General features: G+C 54.5%; 1 protein-coding gene across 3 annotated transcripts; it reads left to right on the top strand.

Annotated features, from left to right (window-relative positions):
* Nucleotides 1–474: 474 nt before the first annotated feature.
* LOC132208225 (class II histocompatibility antigen, B-L beta chain-like) lies at nucleotides 475–7921 on the top strand. 3 transcript variants are annotated; one of them, XM_059643893.1, is made up of 6 exons: nucleotides 475–731; nucleotides 1564–1836; nucleotides 3631–3912; nucleotides 5818–5929; nucleotides 6058–6126; nucleotides 7145–7921. In XM_059643893.1, the coding sequence occupies exons 1-5, from the start codon at nucleotides 674–676 to the stop codon at nucleotides 6119–6121; spliced, it is 789 nt and encodes a 262-aa protein (XP_059499876.1). In that variant the 5' UTR covers nucleotides 475–673; the 3' UTR covers nucleotides 6122–6126; nucleotides 7145–7921. The 3 variants fall into 3 exon arrangements, with proteins under 3 accessions (XP_059499876.1, XP_059499877.1, XP_059499878.1); XM_059643895.1 differs by having other exon boundaries at nucleotides 476–731; nucleotides 6054–6126; XM_059643894.1 differs by lacking the exon at nucleotides 6058–6126.
* Nucleotides 7922–23514: the final 15593 nt, after the last annotated feature.

Raw genomic sequence — 23514 nt, 5'->3', positions numbered from 1 at the left:
TGGCTCATCTCCTGGCATTCATGCTCCAGCTGGCCCCTTTCTGTCACCCTCCACCAGCAAATCCCACCACTCATCCAGAGCAGATGACATCCATTCGGTCTGGCAGCGGACGATCCTATCCCCCCCACTCATGAGGGCCTGGATCGAACCTGCCTCGCCTTGCCCCACATTCCCCTGGGCAGCCTCAGGCAGATGCCGAGCCCTCACTGTCCCCTGTTCCTGTCACCGTCAGTCCATGCCATCCGTTGAGTCTCGATGCTTCCAACAATGGGAAAGGGCTCTATCCCTCTCTACTCCCTCACAGATTCCCCTTGAGTCGGATTTCCTCCCCTCCCCCAGCATCTTTGAGATGCCCCTCTCTCCTCCCTATCCTGATGCTGATGCTTTGTAAAATTCCCCCAGTGTTTTGAAATGTGCTTCGTTCCCACAGAACCTGTTTGTCTAGCTGGGAGCCAAGTGTCAGGTTAAGATATCCGGGATTGTGAAATGAACGAGCTGCCGGCGGGGGCGAAAGCAGGCGGGGTGTCTGTGTGTCGGTGCTGAGATTCAGTTACAGTGCTGAATCACGGCGTCAGGTAAAGCTCAACCCTACTGATCTGCCTCTGAGCGATTCTCAAATTCCCATCGCCCCATCTGGGAACGCGCAGGAGAGGGACCCACACGCTCGCGCGCCATGGAGTTCCATGGGATCTGCCTTCTCATCCTGGTGACGGCAGTCAGGGCACAGACTGGTGAGTCGCAGAGGTTTTAACAGGCCCTTCAGCCCATTCTAGTCCTCGAGCATCTATCTATTCCAATCCCATTTCTCCGCACTTGGCCCATAGTTGTGTATGTTGTGGTGTGAGTTGCATGTGTGTGAGAATCTGAGTGTAAGAGTGAGATGGGGTGTGAATGTGGTCGTGAGCGAATATGAGCATGAGAGAACGTGCAAATGTAAAAGCGAGTGTGTAGGAGTGTGTGTCCTTAAACATGTCAGTGTGTAAGAGTGTGAAAGTCTGTGCGTAAGAGAATATGTGTGAATGTAACACTGAGTGTGTTAGAGTTGCAATTTTAAACTGCAAGTGTGCAAGTGTTTGAATGGGTTGTGGAACAGTGTGAGTGTGTAAGAGTCTGTGTGTGTAAGGGTGTGAGTATGAGTGTGAATGTGAGTGGGTAAAGGGTGTGAGTGTGAGAGTTTGCGTATGTAAAGGTACAAGTGTGTAAAGGGCATTAGTGTATAAGAGTTTGAGTGTGCGTAAGATTGTGAGTGTATGTAAGGGTGAGTGTGTAAGAGATTGAATGTGAGCGTATAAAGGTATGAGTGTGTGAGAATTTAAATGTGTGTAAGGGTGTGTGTGTCTCAAGGTGTGAACCTGAGTGCGACAGGATTTCAGCATGTAAGGGTGTGAACATGAGTGTGTAAGTGGGTGAGTGCATGTGTAAGTGTGCAAACATGAGAATGAGTATGAAAGGATTTGGGCTTGTAAGGGTGTGAACGTGAGTGTGTGAGGATATGAACAGGTGAGTGTGTCAGACAACGGGAAACTCTGACACCTATTTTTTAACTTCCTTTCTCCTGGCTAGAGGTCAGCGCAGTGACAGAGAGTCTGTACTACGTCCACACTCCACATTCCGAGAACATCCTGGACATGTTCAGCATAAACTATGTCCCGTTCCTGTTCTATGATTATGGAGCCCAAACGTTCGTTATCAACGGCCAAGTGACGGACGGGATCCGGGAGCTGGGTCAGGACGAGGTGGATTATTACCGTGAGAGAGCACGTGGTTTCCAAGCCCGGCTGAGGGGCACAACCAGGGAGATGATCCACTTGACAAACTCCACGGCCATCGCCAAGAGTAAGTTGCTGGTTCCCCAGGGAGCAGGACGATCAGTGCAGAGTGCGACAGAGTGGGAACACGCTGTGAATCCCCAGGCTTCCCCCATCAGCATCGATGTGACATCCCTTTCGTACGACAGCTCATGTTCTCTGCGCTGATGAGCCCCTCGTCCAATCCTACTCTCCCGCCTCCTCCCCACAAGACAACATCCTCCTCTTTCTGATAACCATCCAGTTCCCCCTGAAAAGCCTCCCCCATCACTCTCTCAGACAACACGTTCCACATCCCGAAAGTTCGCTGCGTGAAAATGTTTCTCCTCATATTGTTCCCTCTCAATGCTTCCACCGGCTTCTCCCCCTTTATTCCGTCCCAGACTGCACCCCACCCTCCCCACCACTGTCGTGGCTTGGCAAGACCTCAATGGAATCTCCCTTTGGCCTTCCCTGCTCTGACCTCCCCCTCATCCCAGGAACTGTTCCCATGAATCGCTTTCCCTTTAATGTGTTCACCCAAAGCACGGAGGACGTTGGGCTGTGGGGTTAGGGGTGCCAGAAAAACTGGGAGCAATCCTCCAGTGGAGGCCGGACCAGCATCCTAAGAACCCCCACCCCCTGCAACAACCTCCTGGACAGAAGTTTATGTCCTGAGACAGCCCCAACGTCTGGATGGAACTCAACACAAGCTGGAAGGATAATCTTTAGCTTTTGTGCTCCTGAGATGCTGCTTGGCCTGCTGTGTTCATCCAGCCTCACATTTTATTATCTTGGAATTCTCCAGCATCTGCAGTTCCCATTATCTAGGATAATCCCTCATGTTCTGCTTGGGGACCTTACTTCCTTCGGAACTCATTGTTGACTTCGCTGCCTCTTCAGTTTTTCTGCTGTGCCCCCTCCCCTCACCTGTGTCCGGTCAACACTCACTAAAGCCCTCGACTATTAACACCCAGTTTATATCCCTAGCAATCCTTGACCGCCGCGAGCTCTCCCTTTGCCTTGTCTGGTTCACCCTTACCATCTTCTCCAGCTGTCTCTTGTCCGCCAATGGCGCCCACTCTTAGGAAGAACTCAAAATGCTAATCATCGCCTTCTCTTTCACCCTCACAATGAAAGATGTGCCCAGGTTCTACAATGTTCTCTGATTTCACTCCCACCTCAGCCTCGATTAATGAAGCTGGGGATACTGTGTTTTCTCTTGACTGCTATCTCTCCATCCTGATAATTTTCAAGCACACAACCCTAGCTCCCTTCTCCCTCTCTCTCTCACATGTATGGGTCTATTCGGTCTACAAAGGAAGGGATGATCTGCCCCCTAGCCAGGGGTACTGGGCTTGGAGTCTGGAGTCGATGGCGGAGGGTACATTGAACATCAGGACACCTTCAGTGCACAGCAAGATCCCCAGAGCAGAAATGCATGGTCTGTTTTGTTACAGAGAAGATACAGAGTAAAGTTTCCTCGACATTTTCCCCCAAAAAACACAGGGACACCACCGAGTTAGATTAAAGCTGCCTCTACACTCTCTGCGCCTCCCATCAAACACTCCCAGGACAGGAACAATACAGGGTTAGATACAGAGTAAAGCTTCCCCTACACTGTCCCCCAAGAGCAATGAGAGGGCGAGGCATTGCCACTGTGCCGCCCTATCCCCAGCTGGTCTGATGGAGAAGGTGGTTGGGGGGTTGTCACTGCTGCCCCCGGGGTTGGTGAAGAATGGGAGAGGCCCATACTCCACAGGGACACCACAGTTCCTGTGCGCCATCAGGAAAAGTGGACCAAATGGCCAATCATTAATGCTGCAATCACTTTGTCCGACAGAGAAACCATCTGTGCACATCTACATGGAGCCGAATAGGAGCCCAGGACATCCGGACATCCTGTACTGCTATGCAGAGAAATTCTATCCGTTCGGGATTGAGCTGAGTTTCCTGGTCAATGGGAGGCCGTTTGGGGGCCAGGTGAACTCATCACAGTTAGTGGTGGAACCGGATTGGACATTTAACATCCTGAAATCTATCCAGATGAGGCGGGGCAGTGGGGACACCTACGCATGCAGTGTGGATCACATCAGTCTGCAACAGCCTCTCACTGTTTCACTCGGTAGGTCAGACACAGGGTTGCTGTCTACTGCACAGATTCAGATCCAGGTACAGGGTTTGCCAGTGCTGTGTAACACCCGACATTGGGCAGACTCTCTATGCATACCTACAAACCCCCTGCCCTGAGATTCTCCCCAACTACAGATATACTACACGGGGAGCCCCTGTAAATACTGACACACTACACCGGGAGCCCCTGTAAATACTGACACACTACACTGGGAGCCCCTGTAAATACTGACACACTACACTGGGAGCCCCTGTAAATACTGACACACTACACTGGGACCCCCTGTAAATACTGACACACTACACGGGGAGCCCCTGTAAATACTGACACTCTACACTGGGAGCCCCTGTAAATACTGACACTCTACACTGGGAGCCCTGTAAACACTCACACACTACACTGGGAGCCCCTGTAAATACTGACACTCTACACTGGGAGCCCCTGTAAATACTGACACACTACACTGGGAGCCACTGTAAACACTGACAGACTACACTGGGAGTCCCTGTAAACACTGACACACTACACGGGGTGCCCCTGTAGATACTGACACACTACACTGGGAGCCCTGTAAATACTGACACACTACAGTGGGAGCCCCTGTAGATACTGACGCACTACACTGGGAGCCCCTGTAAATACTGACACACTACACTGGGAGCCCCTGTAAATACTGACACACTACACTGGGAGCCCCTGTAAATACTGACGCTCTACACTGGGAGCCCCTGTAAATACTGACGCACTACACTGGGAGCCCCTGTAAATACTGACACACTACACTGGGAGCCCCTGTAAACACTGACACACTACACTGGGAGCCCCTGTAAATACTGACACACTGCACTGGGAGCCCCTGTAAACACTGACACACTACACTGGGAGCCCCTGTAAATACTGACACACTACACTGGGAGCCCCTGTAAACACTGACGCTCTACACTGGGAGCCCCTGTAAACACTGACACACTACACTGGGAGCCCCTGTAAATACTGACACACTACACTGGGAGCCCCTGTAAATACTGACACACTGCACTGGGAGCCCCTGTAAATACTGACACACTACACTGGGAGCCCCTGTAAGTACTGACACACTACACTGGGAGCCCCTGTAAACACTGACGCTCTACACTGGGAGCCCCTGTAAACACTGACACACTGCACTGGGAGCCCCTGTAAACACTGACACACTACACTGGGAGCCCCTGTAAATACTGACACACTGCACTGGGAGCCCCTGTAAATACTGACACACTACACTGGGAGCCCCTGTAAGTACTGACACACTACACGGGGAGCCCCTGTAAATACTGACACTCTACACTGGGAGCCCTGTAAATACTGACACACTACACTGGGAGCCCCTGTAAATACTGACACTCTACACTGGGAGCCCTGTAAATACTGACACTCTACACTGGGAGCCCCTGTAAATACTGACACACTACACTGGGAGCCCCTGTAAATACTGACACTCTACACTGGGAGCCCCTGTAAATACTGACACACTACACTGGGAGCCCCTGTAAATACTGACACACTACACTGGGAGCCCCTGTAAATACTGACACTCTACACTGGGAGCCCCTGTAAATACTGACACACTACACTGGGAGCCCCTGTAAATACTGACACTCTACACTGGGAGCCCTGTAAACACTGACACACTACACTGGGAGCCCCTGTAAATACTGACACACTACACTGGGAGCCCCTGTAAATACTGACGGTCTACACTGGGAGCCCCTGTAAATACTGACGGTCTACACTGGGAGCCCCTGTAAACACTGACACACTACACTGGGAGCCCTGTGAAAGCCTATATCTGACGATCAGTGAAGAGTGGTAACGGGAATGTTGGTGTAATATTGTTTCTGTCCTGTTTTTACACAGATCCCCCTCCTCAACAGGATCACACTGGGACTGTTATCTGTGCTGTTGGTGTAATTGTGGGAGCTGTTGGATTCCTCATCGGTCTGGTCCTGGTTATAAAGATACGCAATCGGTGAGCACCTCTCCTTTACAGTCTCTGAGCTCTTTCTCACAACCCCCCCCCCCCCCACCCAACTTTTCCACACACCTTCTGTGCAGGCTTACAGACTGGTCACTGCCATTTCCCCTTTTTACAGACAGGGTGCGCCGTCTCCAAGCCTGTCCTGTAAAGAATAACTGCAACGGAGACTGGAAGGAGGTGTGAGGAAGGTCAGTGAGGTTCATTTGCCTGTGGGTTGGAGCAGTGACCTTCCCCACTGTCAACACATTGTGTGGTGGCATCATTCGCAGATATATCCCAGTCCCTAATCACAGCAACAACTTACACACTCACTGCAGCAGAGAGACCCCAACGGCGTTTCTCAATGTCACGCAGAAACTATCCAACAGGCAGCACACTGCTCACAAACTGTATCTAACCCCGTGCTGTCCCTGTCCCTGGGAGCGTTTAATGGGGGTACAGTGTAGAGGGAGCTTTAGTCTGTATCTAACCCCATGCTGTCCCTGTCCCTGGGACTATCAGATAGAGGGTGAAGTGGGGGGGATGTTACAGTGTAGAGGGAGCTTTAGTCTGTATCTAACCCCATGCTGTCCCTGGGACTATCAGATAGAGGGTGAAGTGGGGGGGATGTTACAGTGTAGAGGGAGCTTTAGTCTGTATCTAACCCCATGCTGTCCCTGTCCCTGGGACTATCAGATAGAGGGTGAAGTGGGTGGGATGTTACAGTGTAGAGGAAGCTTTACTCTGTATCTAACCCCATGCTGTCCCTGTCCCTGGGACTATCAGATAGAAGGTGAAATGGGGGGGGATGTGACAGTGTAGAGGAAGCTTTACTCTGTATCTAACCCCATGCTGTCCCTGTCCCTGGGACTATCAGATAGAAGGTGAAGTGGGGGGGATGTTACAGTGTAGAAGAAGCTTTACTCTGTATCTAACCCCATGCTGTCCCTGTCCCTGGGACTATCAGATAGAAGGTGAAGTGGGGGGGATGTTACAGTGTAGAGGAAGCTTTACTCTGTATCTAACCCCATGCTGTCCCTGTCCCTGGGACTATCAGATAGAGGGTGAAGTGGGGGGATGTTACAGTGTAGAGGGAGCTTTACTCTGTATCTAACACTGGGTAATGCTCTATTCTAACCTAGCACTGGCTCCTCTTTACGTCGACTACGGTTTTATGTTGAAAGTATTCACCAAAATGAGTCCTTTCTCTGTCCATTTTCACTGTAGATCAGTCCACGTTGGGAGAGGAGAGAGTGACTGTCCTCACCTGCAGGATGTTTGATGTTTTCTGTTTAGCAGAATACAGGATCTGCCATTAATCAAGGGTCATCAATGGTTATAGAGTCACGGAAACAGGTCCTTTGGCCCAAATCATCTATGCCATCGAGACATCCTAAGTTAAACTAGTCCCATTTGCCAGCATGTGGCCCATATCCCTCTAAACCCTTCCTATTCCTAACCCCATCCAGACGCCTTTTAAATGCTGTAACTGTACCAGCCCCCACCACTTCCTCTGGCAGCTCCTTCTATACACACACCACACTCTGCGTGAAAAAGTTGCCCCTCAGGTCCGTCCCCCTCTCACCTTAAACCCATGCCCCTCTAGCTTTGGACTCCCCTACCCTGGAGAAAAGACTTTGACTATTCACCCTCTCCATGCCCCTCATGATTTTATAAATTTCTAAAACGTCACCCCATCCAAACGCTTCAGGGGAAATAGCCCCCGCCTATTCAGCCTCTCCCTGTCACTCAAACCCTCCAACGCCCTTTTCTGAACCCTTCAAGTTTCACCCCATCCTTCCAATAGCAGAGAGGCCAGAATTGAATGCGGTATTCCACACGTGGCCTCACCAATACAGCCGCCATGTGGCCCTCCCAACTCAATGTACTGACCAATGACATTTGTGGGCTGTTGTTAGATTACAGTATGTTTCTACATAAAGGAATGGGAGAAATCGATTGTACATTTCATAGTAATGATTAATAAACTGTATCTGAATTTTGCTTCTGGCTTCTTTAGCGTTATAAAATATCCAGTTAGCACTATAATAAGCTCTTGCTCTCTGATGCCACATCTGCCCCTGTTCTTTTCACACAAGAGACTAAATGCGATCACACATCAGTTTATCCATTTCAAATGGTGTTGGGTGAGGGAGGAGCATTAGCCAGGATTCTGAGGACCGCTATCTCCAACACTACCCAGAGAGAGAGAGAGAGACAGACAGACAGACAGAGTGACAGAGAGAGCCAGAGAACAAAAACAAAGTTGCTGGAAAAGCTCAGCAGGTCTGGCAGTGTCTGACAAGATAAAAAGAGTTAACGTTTTGGGTCTGGTGACACTTCCTCCCTTCCTCAGAACATACCCAAAACATTAACTGTGATTTTTTTCTTCACTGATGCCTCCAGACCTGCTGAGCTTTCCCAGCAACTTCTGTTTCTGTTCCTGATTTACAACATCTGCAGTTCTTTTGGTTTTTTTAAGAGACAGCCAGAGAGTGAGAATGAGGGCAAGAGGGAGAGTGAGAGGGTGACAGAGGGAAAATGTGAGAGAGAGAGAGAGAGACAGTGAAAGCCAGAGAGAAAGAGTGAGACACAGAGAGAGTGACAGTGAGACAGAGAGAGTGAGAGAGACTGTGAGAATGAGAATGAGGTGAAGGTGTACCCCCTTTGAAAGGCCGATTTGCAGTGACAATGGATTACAGGGAAATGGTGAGTGGGAGCACTGTTAGGACACACACACACGCACACACGCGCCGCAGAAGGGACAGAGCGAGAGAGACTGAGGTGATTTCTCTCGGCAGACTGGGTGCTTCTGAGTTATTGCACACCTACAAGCCACTTGCTTCAGTAAGCAGCCTGTTATTATCCTGAACCCACGACTGGTCCCTTGGGAAAACAAAGGGCTGTCTCTGGGCAAAAGGGTGACATTGTTCTGTTCTCAAGGATGGCCACAATACTCCACCAGCAGCAGCCTGTCACTATTTGAGGAGGATGATGGGGGCATGTGGGCACCGATCGATTCCAGTATCTGGCCCCAGGTTCCTCCCTCAAAGCTCTTAACCGTCACTAAAATGGGTGAATAAGAGAGAGGAAACAGAAATGCTGCAGCGCCCGCTCCCACCTCAAACAGGCTTCTAGATAACTAAGTGTGGAGCTGGATGGACACAGCAGGCCAAGCAGCATCTCAGGAGCACAAAAGCTGACGTTTCGGGCCTAGACCCTTCATCAGAGAGGGGGATGGGGAGAGGGAACTGGAATAAATAGGGAGAGAGGGGGAGGGGGAGGCGGATCGAAGATGGGTAGAGTGGAAGATAGGTGGAGAGGAGACAGACAAGTTAAAGGGGCAGGGATGGAGCCTGTGGAGGTGAGTTTAGGTGGGGTGGGAGGGGATAGGTCAGTCCGGGGAGGACGGACAGGTCAAGGGGACGGGATGAGGTTGGTAGGTAGGAAATGGAGGTGCGGCTTGAGGTGGGAGGAAGAACAGGTTAGGGAGGTGGGGGCACGTTGGGCTGGTTTTGGGATGCGGTGGGGGAAGGGGAGATTTTGAAGCTGGTGAAGTCCACATTGATAGCATTAGGCTGCAGGGTTCCCAGGCGGAATATGAGTTGCTGTTCCTGCAACCTTCGGGTGGCATCATTGTGGCACTGCAGGAGGCCCATAGAACATAGAACATAGAACAGTACAGCACAGAACAGGCCCTTCAGCCCACAATGTTGTGCCGACCATTGATCCTCATGGATGCACCCTCAAATTTCTGTGACCATATGCATGTCCAGCAGTCTCTTAAATGACCCCAATGACCTTGCTTCCACAACTGCTGCTGGCAACGCATTCCATGCTCTCACAACTCTCTGCGTAAAGAACCTGCCTCTGACATCCCCTCTATACTTTCCACCAACCAGCTTAAAACTATGACCCCTCGTGCTAGCCATTTCTGCCCTGGGAAATAGTCTCTGGCTATCGACTCTATCTATGCCTCTCATTATCTTGTATACCTCAATTAGGTCCCCTCTCCTCCTCCTTTTCTCCAATGAAAAGAGACCGAGCTCAGTCAACCTCTCTTCATAAGATAAGCCCTCCAGTCCAGGCAGCATCCTGGTAAACCTCCTCTGAACCCTCTCCAAAGCATCCACATCTTTCCTATAATAGGGCGCCCAGAACTGGACGCAGTATTCCAAGTGCGGTCTAACCAAAGTTTTATAGAGCTGCAACAAGATCTCACGACTCTTAAACTCAATCCCCCTGTTAATGAAAGCCAAAACACCATATGCTTTCTTAACAACCCTGTCCACTTGGGTGGCCATTTTAAGGGATCTATGTATCTGCACACCAAGATCCCTCTGTTCCTCCACGCTGCCAAGAATCCTATCCTTAATCCTGTACTCAGCTTTCAAATTCGACCTTCCAAAATGCATCACCTCGCATTTATCCAGGTTGAACTCCATCTGCCACCTCTCAGCCCATCTCTGCATCCTGTCAATGTCCCGCTGCAGCCTACAACAGCCCTCTACACTGTCAACGACACCTCCGACCTTTGTGTCATCTGCAAACTTGCTGACCCATCCTTCAATTCCCTCGTCCAAGTCATTAATAAAAATTACAAACAGTAGAGGCCCAAGGACAGAGCCCTGTGGAACCCCACTCACCACTGACTTCCAGGCAGAATATTTTCCTTCTACTACCACACGCTGTCTTCTGTTGGCCAGCCAATTTTGTATCCAAGCAGCTAAGTTCCCCTGTATCCCATTCCTCCTGACCTTCTGAATGAGCCTTCCATGGGGAACCTTATCAAATGCCTTACTGAAGTCCATGAACTCCACGCTGCCAAGAATCCTATCCTTAATCCTGTACTCAGCTTTCAAATCCCATGATGGACATGTCATCTAAAGAATGGGAGGGGGAGTGGAAATGGTTTGCGACTGGGAGGTGCAGTTGTTTATTGCGAACCGAGCGGAGGTGTTCTGCAAAGCGGTCCCCAAGCCTCCGCTTGGTGTCCCCGATGTAGAGGGAGCCACAACAGGTACAGCGGATGCAGTATACCACATTGGCAGATGTGCAGGTGAACATCTGATTGATGTTGGAAGTCTTCTTGGGGCCTGGGATAGGGGTGAGGGAGGAGGTGTGGGGGCAAGTGTAGCATTTCCTGCGGTTGCAGGGGAAGGTGCCGGGTATGGTGGGGTTGGAGGGCAGTGTGGAGCGTACAAGGGAGTCGCGGAGAGATTGGTCCCTCTGGAAAGCAGACAAGGGTGGGGATGGAAAAATGTCTTGGGCAGTGGGGTCGGATTGCAGATGGCAGGCTATGTCGGAGGATGATGCGTTGAATCCGGAGGTTGATGCGGTGGTGTGTGAGGACGAGGGGGATTCTCTTAGGGCGATTATTGCCGGGGCGGGGTGTGAGGGATGAGGTGCAGGGCATTCTCGACCACTGCGGGGTGGGGGCTGGGTTGAGTGGGGGGAGGTTGTGGTCCTTGAAGAATGAGGACATCTGGGATTTGCAAAAGTGGAATGCCTCATCCTGGGAGCAGATGCGGCGGAGGCGGAGAAATTGGGAATAGGGGATGGAATTTTTGCAGGAGGGTGGGTGGGAGGAGGTGTATTCTAGGTAGCTGTGGGAGTCAGCGCTTGAAATGGATATCAGTTTCTAGGTGGTTGCCTGAGATGGAGACAGAGAGGTCCAGGAAGGTGAGGGATGTGCTGGAGATGGCCCAGGTGAACTTGAGGTTGGGGTGGAAGGTATTGGTGAAGTGGATGAACTGTTCGAGCTCCTCTTGGGAGCCCAAGGCGGCGCCAATACAGTCATCGATGTAATGGAGGAAGAGGTGGGGTTTAGGGCCAGTGTAGGTGCGGAAGAGGGACTGTTCCACGTAACCTACAAAGAGGCAGGCATAGCTTGGGCCCATGCGGGTGCCCATGGCCACGCCCTTAGAACATAGAACATAGAACAGTACAGCACAGAACAGGCCCTTCAGCCCACAATGTTGTGCCGACCATTGATCCTCATGTATGCACCTTCAAATTTCTGTGACCATATACATGTCCAGCAGTCTCTTATATGACCCCAATGACCTTGCTTCCACAACTGCTGCTGGCAACGCATTCCATGCTCTCACAACTCTCTGTGTAAAGAACCCGCCTCTGACATCCCCTCTATACTTTCCACCAACCAGCTTAAAACTATGACCCCTCGTGCTAGCCATTTCTGCCCTGGGAAATAGTCTCTGGCTATCAACTCTATCTATGCCTCTCATTATCTTGTATACCTCAATTAGGTCCCCTCTCCTCCTCCTTTTCTCCAATGAAAAGAGACCGAGCTCAGTCAACCTCTCTTCATAAGATAAGCCCTCCAGTCCAGGCAGCATCCTGGTAAACCTCCTCTGAACCCTCTCCAAAGCATCCACATCTTTCCTATAATAGGGCGACCAGAACTGGATGCAGTATTCCAAGTGCGGTCTAACCAAAGTTTTATAGACACCCTTTGTCTGTCGGAAGTGGGAGGACCGTCCCTGCCTCCCTAACCTGGTCTTCCTCTCACCTATTCCCTCCTCCCACCTCAAGCCGCACCTCCATTTCCTGCCTTCTAACCTCATCCCGCCCCCTTGACCTGTCTGTCCTCCCCGGACTGACCTATCCCCTCCCTATCTCCCCACCTATACTCTCCTCCACAGACTCCATCCCTGCCCCTTTAACTTGTCTGTCTCCTCTCCACCTATCTTTTCCTCTATCCATCTTCAATCCGCCTCCCCATCTCTCCCTATTTATTCCAGAACCTTCTCCCCATCCCCCTCTCTGATGAAGGGTCTAGGCCCGAAACGTCAGCTTTTTGCTCCTGAGATGCCGCTTGGCCTGTTGTGTTCATCCAGCTCCACACTTTGTTATCTCGGATTCTCCAGCATTTGCAGCTCCCGTTATCTCTCTCAAACTGGCTCCTGTTAGGTTTAACGTGAAAACCCAAATTACCAAGCGTCATGGCAAGTTCAATGACAGGAGGATTGGCCTGGAAGTCAGGCCCTCTGACTGTCTGGGAGAAAGCGAACCAGTTGCCTGCCAAGCAACGCCGCAAAGACTCTTTCAGAGAGTGATCCAGGCGGTCCCATTGCTTCCACCTTTCCTGAGGCTTTTTAGCTGACTACATAATAAAGTTGCTATCCCTCTTGTGCCTGCATCATTCTGTGCAATGGGGCCGCAGCAACACAGTAATGTAACACGTTTTAAGCCTTCCGAATTAATTGTGTCCAAATGCATGCAAGACTGCCCAATACGCAGACGTATCATATAAATGGCAAAGAACATTCATGCCACACAAACGCCAATGAGAGAGAATCTAACCAGCACCCCCTTGACATTTAATGGCGTTACCATCACTGAATCCCACTCCCCACTGCCCCCCAGCTATCCATTGGCCAGAAACTGAATTGAATTGGACGCAGCCGTTTATCAATACACCATCAACAAGGCGCAAGGTAAGAGGGTGAGGGAACACTCCCCACTTGCCTGGATGAGTGCAGCCCCAACAACACTCAAGGAGCTCCACTCCATCCAGGACAAAGCAGCGTCCCCCCACCTTCAACTCTCCCTCCCTCCATCACTGATGCACAGCGGTAGCTGGGCTCATTAGGAATGCTCGGCTGATCTCCAACACTGACGCACAGCAGCAGCAGTGTGTACCGTCTACAACACGCACTGCAGTGACTCGCTGAGGCTCCTCCGACTGACAGCACCTTCTGAACCCGCCACCATTACCCCGCCCCCTGCAGGGACGAAGGGCAGGGGGATCACCAGCCCCTGCAAGTTACTCTTTCAGAGCCCCCACACCATCCCAACTGGGAACGATATTGGCTAATCCATTGCCGGGTCAGAATCCCAAACTGCCTCCCTAAAGGGGCACTGTGCAGGGTGTCCCTATGCCACATGGAGGGGGCCGATGTGGGTCTGAGAAGGCGACTCACCCTCACCTTCTCAACAGGGGTCCATTAGGGATAAATGCCAGCCCCACCAGTGATGCCCATGTTCCTTGGATATATTGAAATCAGATCAGTAGAGATGGGAGATGGCGCGGGACTCAACACCCACTCATCAAGCTGCCAGGGAGGTAGGGTACAAATCCCACTCAATCATTTCGACATTAAGGCGGTATCACACCCGAGGATCTGAAGAATTGTCAGGACGAGCGTTGATCCTTCAGCTGAGCTTGACTGGAATGACAAGCGTGCTTTGCTGGCTTATTTCTGAACCTGACTGGTCTAACAGCAAGTGGAAATCCCCGTAAAGCCTAGAACAAACACGAATGGTGTTGGGAAGATAAATTCTGCTTGGCTTCATCTATCTCAGTTACAGTAATTCTATCTGTTGTCAATGGACCAACCCTTACTACAGTGTGCCCCACAGGCACACACACAGACACACACAGGCACACCTACAAACGCATGATGACGTTTCGGGAAATTACCTGGCTGACAGAGAAAGTCACACTTAGTGCATGGGGGTTATCAATCTCATCCTGCCATTTATTCCCAGGAGGAATGTGTTTCGAGGTCAGAAACAAAATTCAGCATACCTCCCTTCTCTCAATCCCTGTGAAACTTCTCCTGCAACCTTGCAATCCCAATATTTCACCTGTCACCCATAATATTCCACAATACACCAAAGCAAGGGACTGTTTGCTAATCTGAACCTGCACCCGAATAATCCCAAGGCAAATATGTACCGGCTCTGGGGAGGAAATATATATGGGCAGTGAAGGTACAGAATGACCCACTGTCTGTCATGGGCTGTGGCATTCACTGTGCACAGCTCCCGTTTCCCTATCACTCAGTCAGACCCACACTCGGAGCACCATGCACAGTTCCCGTCTCCCTATCCCTCAGTCAGGCCCACACTCGGAGCACCATGCACAGTTCCTGTCTCCCGATCCCTCGGTCAGACCCACACTCGGAGCACCGTGCACAGTTCCCATCTCCCTATTGCTCGGTCAGATCCACACTTGGACAACAGTGCACGGTTCCCGTCTCCCTATCCCTCGGTCACACCCACACTCGGAGCACCGTGCACAGTTCCCGTCTCCCTATCCCTCGGTCAGACCCACACTCGGAGCACCGTGCGCAGTTCCCATCTCCCTATCCCTCAGTGAGACCCACACTCAGAGCACCGTGCACAGTTCCCGTCTCCCTATCCCTCAGTGAGACCCATACTCGGAGCACCGTGCACAGCTCCCGTCTCCCTATCCCTCAGTCAGACCCACAATCGGAGCACCGTGTTCAGCTCCCGTCTTCCTATCCCTCAGTCAGACCCACACTCGGAGCACCGTGCACAGCTCCCGTCTCCCTATCCCTCAGTGAGACCCACACTCGGAGCACCGTGCACAGTTCCCGTCTCCCTATCCCTCAGTGAGACCCACACTCGGAGCACCGTGCACAGCTCCCGTCTCCCTATCCCTCGGTCAGACCCACACTCGGAGCACCGTGCACAGTTCCCGTCTCCCTGTCCCTAATTCAGACCCACACTCGGAGCACCGTGCACAGTTCCCATCTCCCTATTCCTCGGTCAGATCCACATTTGGAGCACCGTGCACGGTTCCCGTCTCCCTATCCCTCAGTCAGACCCACACTCGGAGCGCCACGCACGGTTCCAGTCTCCCTATCCCTCGGTCAGACCCACACTCGGAGCACCGTACACAGTTCCCGTCTCCCTATCCCTCGGTCAGACCCACACTCGGAGCACCGTGCACAGCTCCCGTCTGCCTATCCCTCAGTCAGACCCACACTCGGAGCACCGTGCACAGTTCCCGTCTCCCTATCCCTCGGTCAGACCCACACTCGGAGCACCGTGCGCAGTTCCCATCTCCCTATCGCTCAGTGAGACCCACACTCGGAGCACCGTGCACAGTTCCCGTCTCCCTATCCCTCAGTGAGACCCACAATCGGAGCACCGTGCACAGCTCCCGTCTCCCTATCCCTCAGTGAGACCCACACTCGGAGCACCGTGCACAGTTCCCGTCTCCCTATCCCTCAGTGAGACCCACAATCGGAGCACCGTGCACAGCTCCCATCTCCCTAGCCCTCAGTCAGACCCACACTCGGAGCACCGTGCACAGCTCCCGTCTCCCTATCCCTCAGTGAGACAGACACTCGGAGCACCGTGCACAGTTCCCGTCTCCCTATCCCTCAGTGAGACCCACACTCGGAGCACCGTGCACAGCTCCCGTCTCCCTATCCCTCAGTCAGGCCCACACTCGGAGCACCGTGCACAGCTCCCGTCTGCCTATCCCTCAGTCAGACCCACACTCGGAGCACCGTGCACAGTTCCCGTCTCCCTGTCCCTAATTCAGACCCACACTCGGAGCACCGTGCACAGTTCCCGTCTCCCTGTCCCTAATTCAGACCCACACTCGGAGCACCGTGCACAGTTCCTGACTCCCTATCCCTCAGTCAGACCCACACTCGGAGCACCGTGCACAGTTCCTGGCTCCCTATCCCTCAGTCAGACCCACACTTGGAGCGCCGTGCACAGTTCCTATCTCCCTATTCCTCAGTCAGACCCACACTCGGAGCCCCGTGCACAGTTCCTGTCTCCCTATCCCTCGGTCAGACCCACACTCGGAGCACCGTGCACAGTTCCCGTCTCCCTGTCCCTAATTCAGACCCACACTCGGAGCACCGTGCACGGTTCCCGTCTCCCTGTCCCTCAGTCAGACCTACACTCGGAGCGCCGTGCACAGTTCCCATCTCCCTATTCCTCGGTCAGATCCACACTTGGAGCACCGTGCACGGTTCCCGTCTCCCTATCCCTCAGTCAGACCCACACTCGGAGCGCCACGCACGGTTCCAGTCTCCCTATCCCTCGGTCAGACCCACACTCGGAGCACCGTGCACAGTTCCCGTCTCCCTATCCCTCGGTCAGACCCACACTCGGAGCACCGTGCACAGTTCCAGTCTCCCTATCCCTCAGTCAGACCCACACTCGGAGCACCGTGCACGGTTCCCGTCTCCATATCCCTCAGTCAGACCCACACTCGGAGCCCCGTGCACAGTTCCTGTCTCCCTATCCCTCGGTCAGACCCACACTCGGAGCACCGTGCACAGTTCCTGTCTCCCTGTCCCTAATTCAGACCCACACTCGGAGCACCGTGCACGGGTTCCCGTCTCCCTGTCCCTCAGTCAGACCTACACTCGGAGCGCCGTGCACAGTTCCCATCTCCCTATTCCTCGGTCAGATCCACACTTGGAGCACCGTGCACAGCTCCTGTCTCCCTATCCCTCAGTCAGACCCACACTCGGAGCACCGTGCACAGTTCCCGTCTCCCTGTCCCTAATTCAGACCCACACTCGGAGCACCGTGCACAGTTCCCAACTCCCTATCCCTCAGTCAGACCTACACTTGGAGCGCCGTGCACAGTTCCCATCTCCCTATTCCTCGGTCAGATCCACACTTGGAGCGCCGTGCACGGTTCCCGTCTCCCTATCCCTCAGTCAGACCCACACTCGGAGCGCCACGCACGGTTCCAGTCTCCCTATCCCTCGGTCAGACCCACACTCGGAGCACCGTGCACAGTTCCCGTCTCCCTATCCCTCGGTCAGACCCACACTCGGAGCACCGTGCACAGTTCCCAACTCCCTATCCCTCAGTCAGACCCACACTCGGAGCACCGTGCACGGTTCCCGTCTCCATATCCCTCAGTCAGACCCACACTCGGAGCCCCGTGTACAGTTCCCCGCTCCCTATCCCTCGGTCAGACCCACACTCGGAGCACCGTGCACAGCTCCCGTCTCCCTATCCCTCAGTCAGACCACACTCGGAGCACCGTGCACAGTTCCCGTCTCCCTGTCCCTAATTCAGACCCACACTCGGAGCACCGTGCACAGCTCCCGTCTCCCTATCCCTCAGTCAGACCCACACTCGGAGCACCGTGCACAGTTCCCGTCTCCCTGTCCCTAATTCAGACCCACACTTGGAGCACCGTGCATGGTTCCCGTCTCCCTGTCCCTAATTCAGACCCACACTCGGAGCACCGTGCACAGTTCCCGTCTCCCTATCCCTCAGTCAGACCCACACTCGGAGCACCGTGCACAGTTCCCGTCTCCCTGTCCCTAATTCAGACCCACACTCGGAGCACCGTGCACAGCTCCCGTCTCCCTATCCCTCAGTCAGACCCACACTCGGAGCACCGTGCACAGTTCCTGTCTCCCTATCCCTCAGTCAGACCCACATTCGGAGCACCGTGCACGGTTCCCGTCTCCCTAACACTCAGTCAGACCCACACTCGGAGCACCGTGCACAGTTCCCGTCTCGCTAACCCTCGGTCAGACCCACACTCGGAGCACCGTGCACAGTTCCCGTCTCCCTGTCCCTAATTCAGACCCACACTCGGAGCACCGTGCACAGTTCCCGTCTCCCTGTTCCTAATTCAGACCCACTCTCGGAGCACCGTGCACAGTTCCTGTCTCCCTATCCCTCAGTCAGACCCACATTCGGAGCACCGTGCACGGTTCCCGTCTCCCTAACCCTCAGTCAGACCCACACTCGGAGCACCGTGCACAGTTCCCGTCTCGCTAACCCTTGGTCAGATCCACACTCGGAGCACCGTGCACAGTTCCCGTCTCCCTGTCCCTAATTCAGACCCACACTCGGAGCACCGTGCACAGTTCCTGTCTCCCTGTCCCTAATTCAGACCCACACTCGGAGCACCGTGCACAGTTCCTGTCTCCCTATCCCTCAGTCAGACCTACACTTGGAGCGCCGTGCACAGTTCCCATCTCCCTATTCCTCGGTCAGATCCACACTTGGAGCACCGTGCACGGTTCCCGTCTCCCTATCCCTCAGTCAGACCCACACTCGGAGCGCCACGCACGGTTCCAGTCTCCCTATCCCTCGGTCAGACCCACACTCGGAGCACCGTGCACAGTTCCCGTCTCCCTATCCCTCAGTCAGACCCACACTCGGAGCACCGTGCACAGTTCCAGTCTCCCTATCCCTCAGTCAGACCCACACTCGGAGCACCGTGCACGGTTCCCGTCTCCATATCCCTCAGTCAGACCCACACTCGGAGCCCCGTGCACAGTTCCTGTCTCCCTATCCCTCGGTCAGACCCACACTCGGAGCACCGTGCACAGTTCCCGTCTCCCTAATTCAGACCCACACTCGGAGCACCGTGCACGGTTCCCGTCTCCCTGTCCCTCAGTCAGACCTACACTCGGAGCGCCGTGCACAGTTCCCATCTCCCTATTCCTCGGTCAGATCCACACTTGGAGCACCGTGCACGGTTCGCGTCTCCCTATCCCTCAGTCAGACCCACACTCGGAGCGCCACGCACGGTTCCAGTCTCCCTATCCCTCGGTCAGACCCACACTCGGAGCACCGTGCACAGTTCCCGTCTCCCTATCCCTCGGTCAGACCCACACTCGGAGCACTGTGCACAGTTCCAGTCTCCCTATCCCTCAGTCAGACCCACACTCGGAGCACCGTGCACGGTTCCCGTCTCCATATCCCTCAGTCAGACCCACACTCGGAGCCCCGTGCACAGTTCCTGTCTCCCTATCCCTCGGTCAGACCCACACTCGGAGCACCGTGCACAGTTCCTGTCTCCCTGTCCCTAATTCAGACCCACACTCGGAGCACCGTGCACGGTTCCCGTCTCCCTGTCCCTCAGTCAGACCTACACTCGGAGCGCCGTGCACAGTTCCCATCTCCCTATTCCTCGGTCAGATCCACACTTGGAGCACCGTGCACAGCTCCTGTCTCCCTATCCCTCAGTCAGACCCACACTCGGAGCACCGTGCACAGTTCCCGTCTCCCTGTCCCTAATTCAGACCCACACTCGGAGCACCGTGCACAGTTCCTGTCTCCCTATCCCTCAGTCAGACCTACACTTGGAGCGCCGTGCACAGTTCCCATCTCCCTATTCCTCGGTCAGATCCACACTTGGAGCACCGTGCACGGTTCCTGTCTCCCTATCCCTCAGTCAGACCCACACTCGGAGCGCCACGCACGGTTCCAGTCTCCCTATCCCTCGGTCAGACCCACACTCGGAGCACCGTGCACAGTTCCCGTCTCCCTATCCCTCAGTCAGACCCACACTCGGAGCACCGTGCACAGCTCCCGTCTCCCTATCCCTCAGTCAGACCCACACTCGGAGCACCGTGCACGGTTCCCGTCTCCCTGTCCCTAATTCAGATCCACACTCGGAGCACCGTGCACAGTTCCTGTCTCCCTATCCCTCAGTCAGACCCACACTCGGAGCACCGTGCACAGTTCCCGTCTCCCTATCCCTCAGTCAGACCTACACTCGGAGCGCCGTGCACAGTTCCCATCTCCCTATTCCTCGGTCAGATCCACACTTGGAGCACCGTGAACAGCTCCTGTCTCCCTATCCCTCAGTCAGACCCACACTTGGAGCACCGTGCACAGCTCCTGTCTCCCTATCCCTCAGTCAGACCTACACTCGGAGCGCCGTGCACAGTTCCCATCTCCCTATTCCTCGGTCAGATCCACACTTGGAGCACCGTGCACGGTTCCCGTCTCCCTATCCCTCAGTCAGACCTACACTCAGAGCGCCGTGCACAGTTCCCATCTCCCTATTCCTCGGTCAGATCCACATTTGGAGCACCGTGCACGGTTCCCGTCTCCCTATCCCTCAGTCAGACCCACACTCGGAGCACCGTGCACGGTTCCCGTCTCCCTGTCCCTCAGTCAGACCTACACTCGGAGCGCCGTGCACAGTTCCCGTCTCCCTATTCCTCGGTCAGATCCACACTTGGAGCACCGTGCACGGTTCCCGTCTCCCTATCCCTCAGTCAGACCTACACTCAGAGCGCCGTGCACAGTTCCCATCTCCCTATTCCTCGGTCAGATCCACATTTGGAGCACCGTGCACGGTTCCCGTCTCCCTATCCCTCAGTCAGACCCACACTCGGAGCGCCACGCACGGTTCCAGTCTCCCTATCCCTCGGTCAGACCCACACTCGGAGCACCGTGCACAGTTCCCGTCTCCCTATCCCTCGGTCAGACCCACACTCGGAGCACCGTGCACAGTTCCCAACTCCCTATCCCTCAGTCAGACCCACACTCGGAGCACCGTGCACGGTTCCCGTCTCCATATCCCTCAGTCAGACCCACACTCGGAGCCCCGTGCACAGTTCCTGTCTCCCTATCCCTCGGTCAGACCCACACTCGGAGCACCGTGCACAGTTCCTGTCTCCCTGTCCCTAATTCAGACCCACACTCGGAGCACCGTGCACGGTTCCCGTCTCCCTATTCCTCGGTCAGATCCACACTTGGAGCACCGTGCACAGTTCTCATCTCCCTATCCCTCAGTCAGACCCACACTTGGAGCACCGTGCACAGCTCCCGTCTCCCTATCCCTCGGTCAGACCCACACTCGGAGCACCGTGCACAGCTCCCGTCTCCCTATCCCTCAGTCAGACCCACACTCGGAGCACCGTGCACAGCTCCCGTCTCCCTATCCCTCAGTCAGACCCACACTCGGAGCACCGTGCACAGCTCCCGTCTCCATATCCCTCAGTCAGACCCACACTCGGAGCCCCGTGCACAGTTCCTGTCTCCCTATCCCTCGGTCAGACCCACACTCGGAGCACCGTGCACAGTTCCTGTCTCCCTGTCCCTAATTCAGACCCACACTCGGAGCACCGTGCACGGTTCCCGTCTCCCTGTCCCTCAGTCAGACCTACACTCGGAGCGCCGTGCACAGTTCCCATCTCCCTATTCCTCGGTCAGATCCACACTTGGAGCACCGTGCACAGCTCCTGTCTCCCTATCCCTCAGTCAGACCCACACTCGGAGCACCGTGCACAGTTCCCGTCTCCCTGTCCCTAATTCAGACCCACACTCGGAGCACCGTGCACAGTTCCTGTCTCCCTATCCCTCAGTCAGACCTACACTTGGAGCGCCGTGCACAGTTCCCATCTCCCTATTCCTCGGTCAGATCCACACTTGGAGCACCGTGCACGGTTCCTGTCTCCCTATCCCTCAGTCAGACCCACACTCGGAGCGCCACGCACGGTTCCAGTCTCCCTATCCCTCGGTCAGACCCACACTCGGAGCACCGTGCACAGTTCCCGTCTCCCTATCCCTCAGTCAGACCCACACTCGGAGCACCGTGCACAGCTCCCGTCTCCCTATCCCTCAGTCAGACCCACACTCGGAGCACCGTGCACGGTTCCCGTCTCCCTGTCCCTAATTCAGATCCACACTCGGAGCACCGTGCACAGTTCCTGTCTCCCTATCCCTCAGTCAGACCCACACTCGGAGCACCGTGCACAGTTCCCGTCTCCCTATCCCTCAGTCAGACCTACACTCGGAGCGCCGTGCACAGTTCCCATCTCCCTATTCCTCGGTCAGATCCACACTTGGAGCACCGTGCACAGCTCCTGTCTCCCTATCCCTCAGTCAGACCCACACTCGGAGCACCGTGCACAGTTCCTGTCTCCCTGTCCCTAATTCAGACCCACACTCGGAGCACCGTGCACGGTTCCCGTCTCCCTGTCCCTCAGTCAGACCTACACTCGGAGCGCCGTGCACAGTTCCCGTATCGCCTTTCCTCGGTCAGATCCACACTTGGAGCACCGTGCACGGTTCCCGTCTCCCTATCCCTCAGTCAGACCTACACTCAGAGCGCCGTGCACAGTTCCCATCTCCCTATTCCTCGGTCAGATCCACACTTGGAGCACCGTGCACGGTTCCCGTCTCCCTATCCCTCAGTCAGACCTACACTCAGAGCGCCGTGCACAGTTCCCATCTCCCTATTCCTCGGTCAGATCCACATTTGGAGCACCGTGCACGGTTCCCGTCTCCCTATCCCTCAGTCAGACCCACACTCGGAGCACCGTGCACGGTTCCCGTCTCCCTGTCCCTCAGTCAGACCTACACTCGGAGCGCCGTGCACAGTTCCCGTCTCCCTATTCCTCGGTCAGATCCACACTTGGAGCACTGTGCACGGTTCCCGTCTCCCTATCCCTCAGTCAGACCTACACTCAGAGCGCCGTGCACAGTTCCCATCTCCCTATTCCTCGGTCAGATCCACACTTGGAGCACCGTGCACGGTTCCCGTCTCCCTATCCCTCAGTCAGACCTACACTCAGAGCGCCGTGCACAGTTCCCATCTCCCTATTCCTCGGTCAGATCCACATTTGGAGCACCGTGCACGGTTCCCGTCTCCCTATCCCTCAGTCAGACCCACACTCGGAGCGCCACGCACGGTTCCAGTCTCCCTATCCCTCGGTCAGACCCACACTCGGAGCACCGTGCACAGTTCCCGTCTCCCTATCCCTCGGTCAGACCCAGACTCGGAGCACCGTGCACAGTTCCCAACTCCCTATCCCTCAGTCAGACCCACACTCGGAGCACCGTGCACGGTTCCCGTCTCCATATCCCTCAGTCAGACCCACACTCGGAGCCCCGTGCACAGTTCCTGTCTCCCTATCCCTCGGTCAGACCCACACTCGGAGCACCGTGCACAGTTCCTGTCTCCCTGTCCCTAATTCAGACCCACACTCGGAGCACCGTGCACGGTTCCCGTCTCCCTATTCCTCGGTCAGATCCACACTTGGAGCACCGTGCACAGTTCTCATCTCCCTATCCCTCAGTCA

The sequence above is a fragment of the Stegostoma tigrinum genome, unplaced genomic scaffold, assembly GCF_030684315.1.
Source record: "Stegostoma tigrinum isolate sSteTig4 unplaced genomic scaffold, sSteTig4.hap1 scaffold_316, whole genome shotgun sequence".
Lineage (NCBI taxonomy): Eukaryota > Metazoa > Chordata > Chondrichthyes > Orectolobiformes > Stegostomatidae > Stegostoma > Stegostoma tigrinum.
Note: the sequence above shows the minus strand (reverse complement) of the source record. Positions and strands in the feature narration are given on the sequence as shown.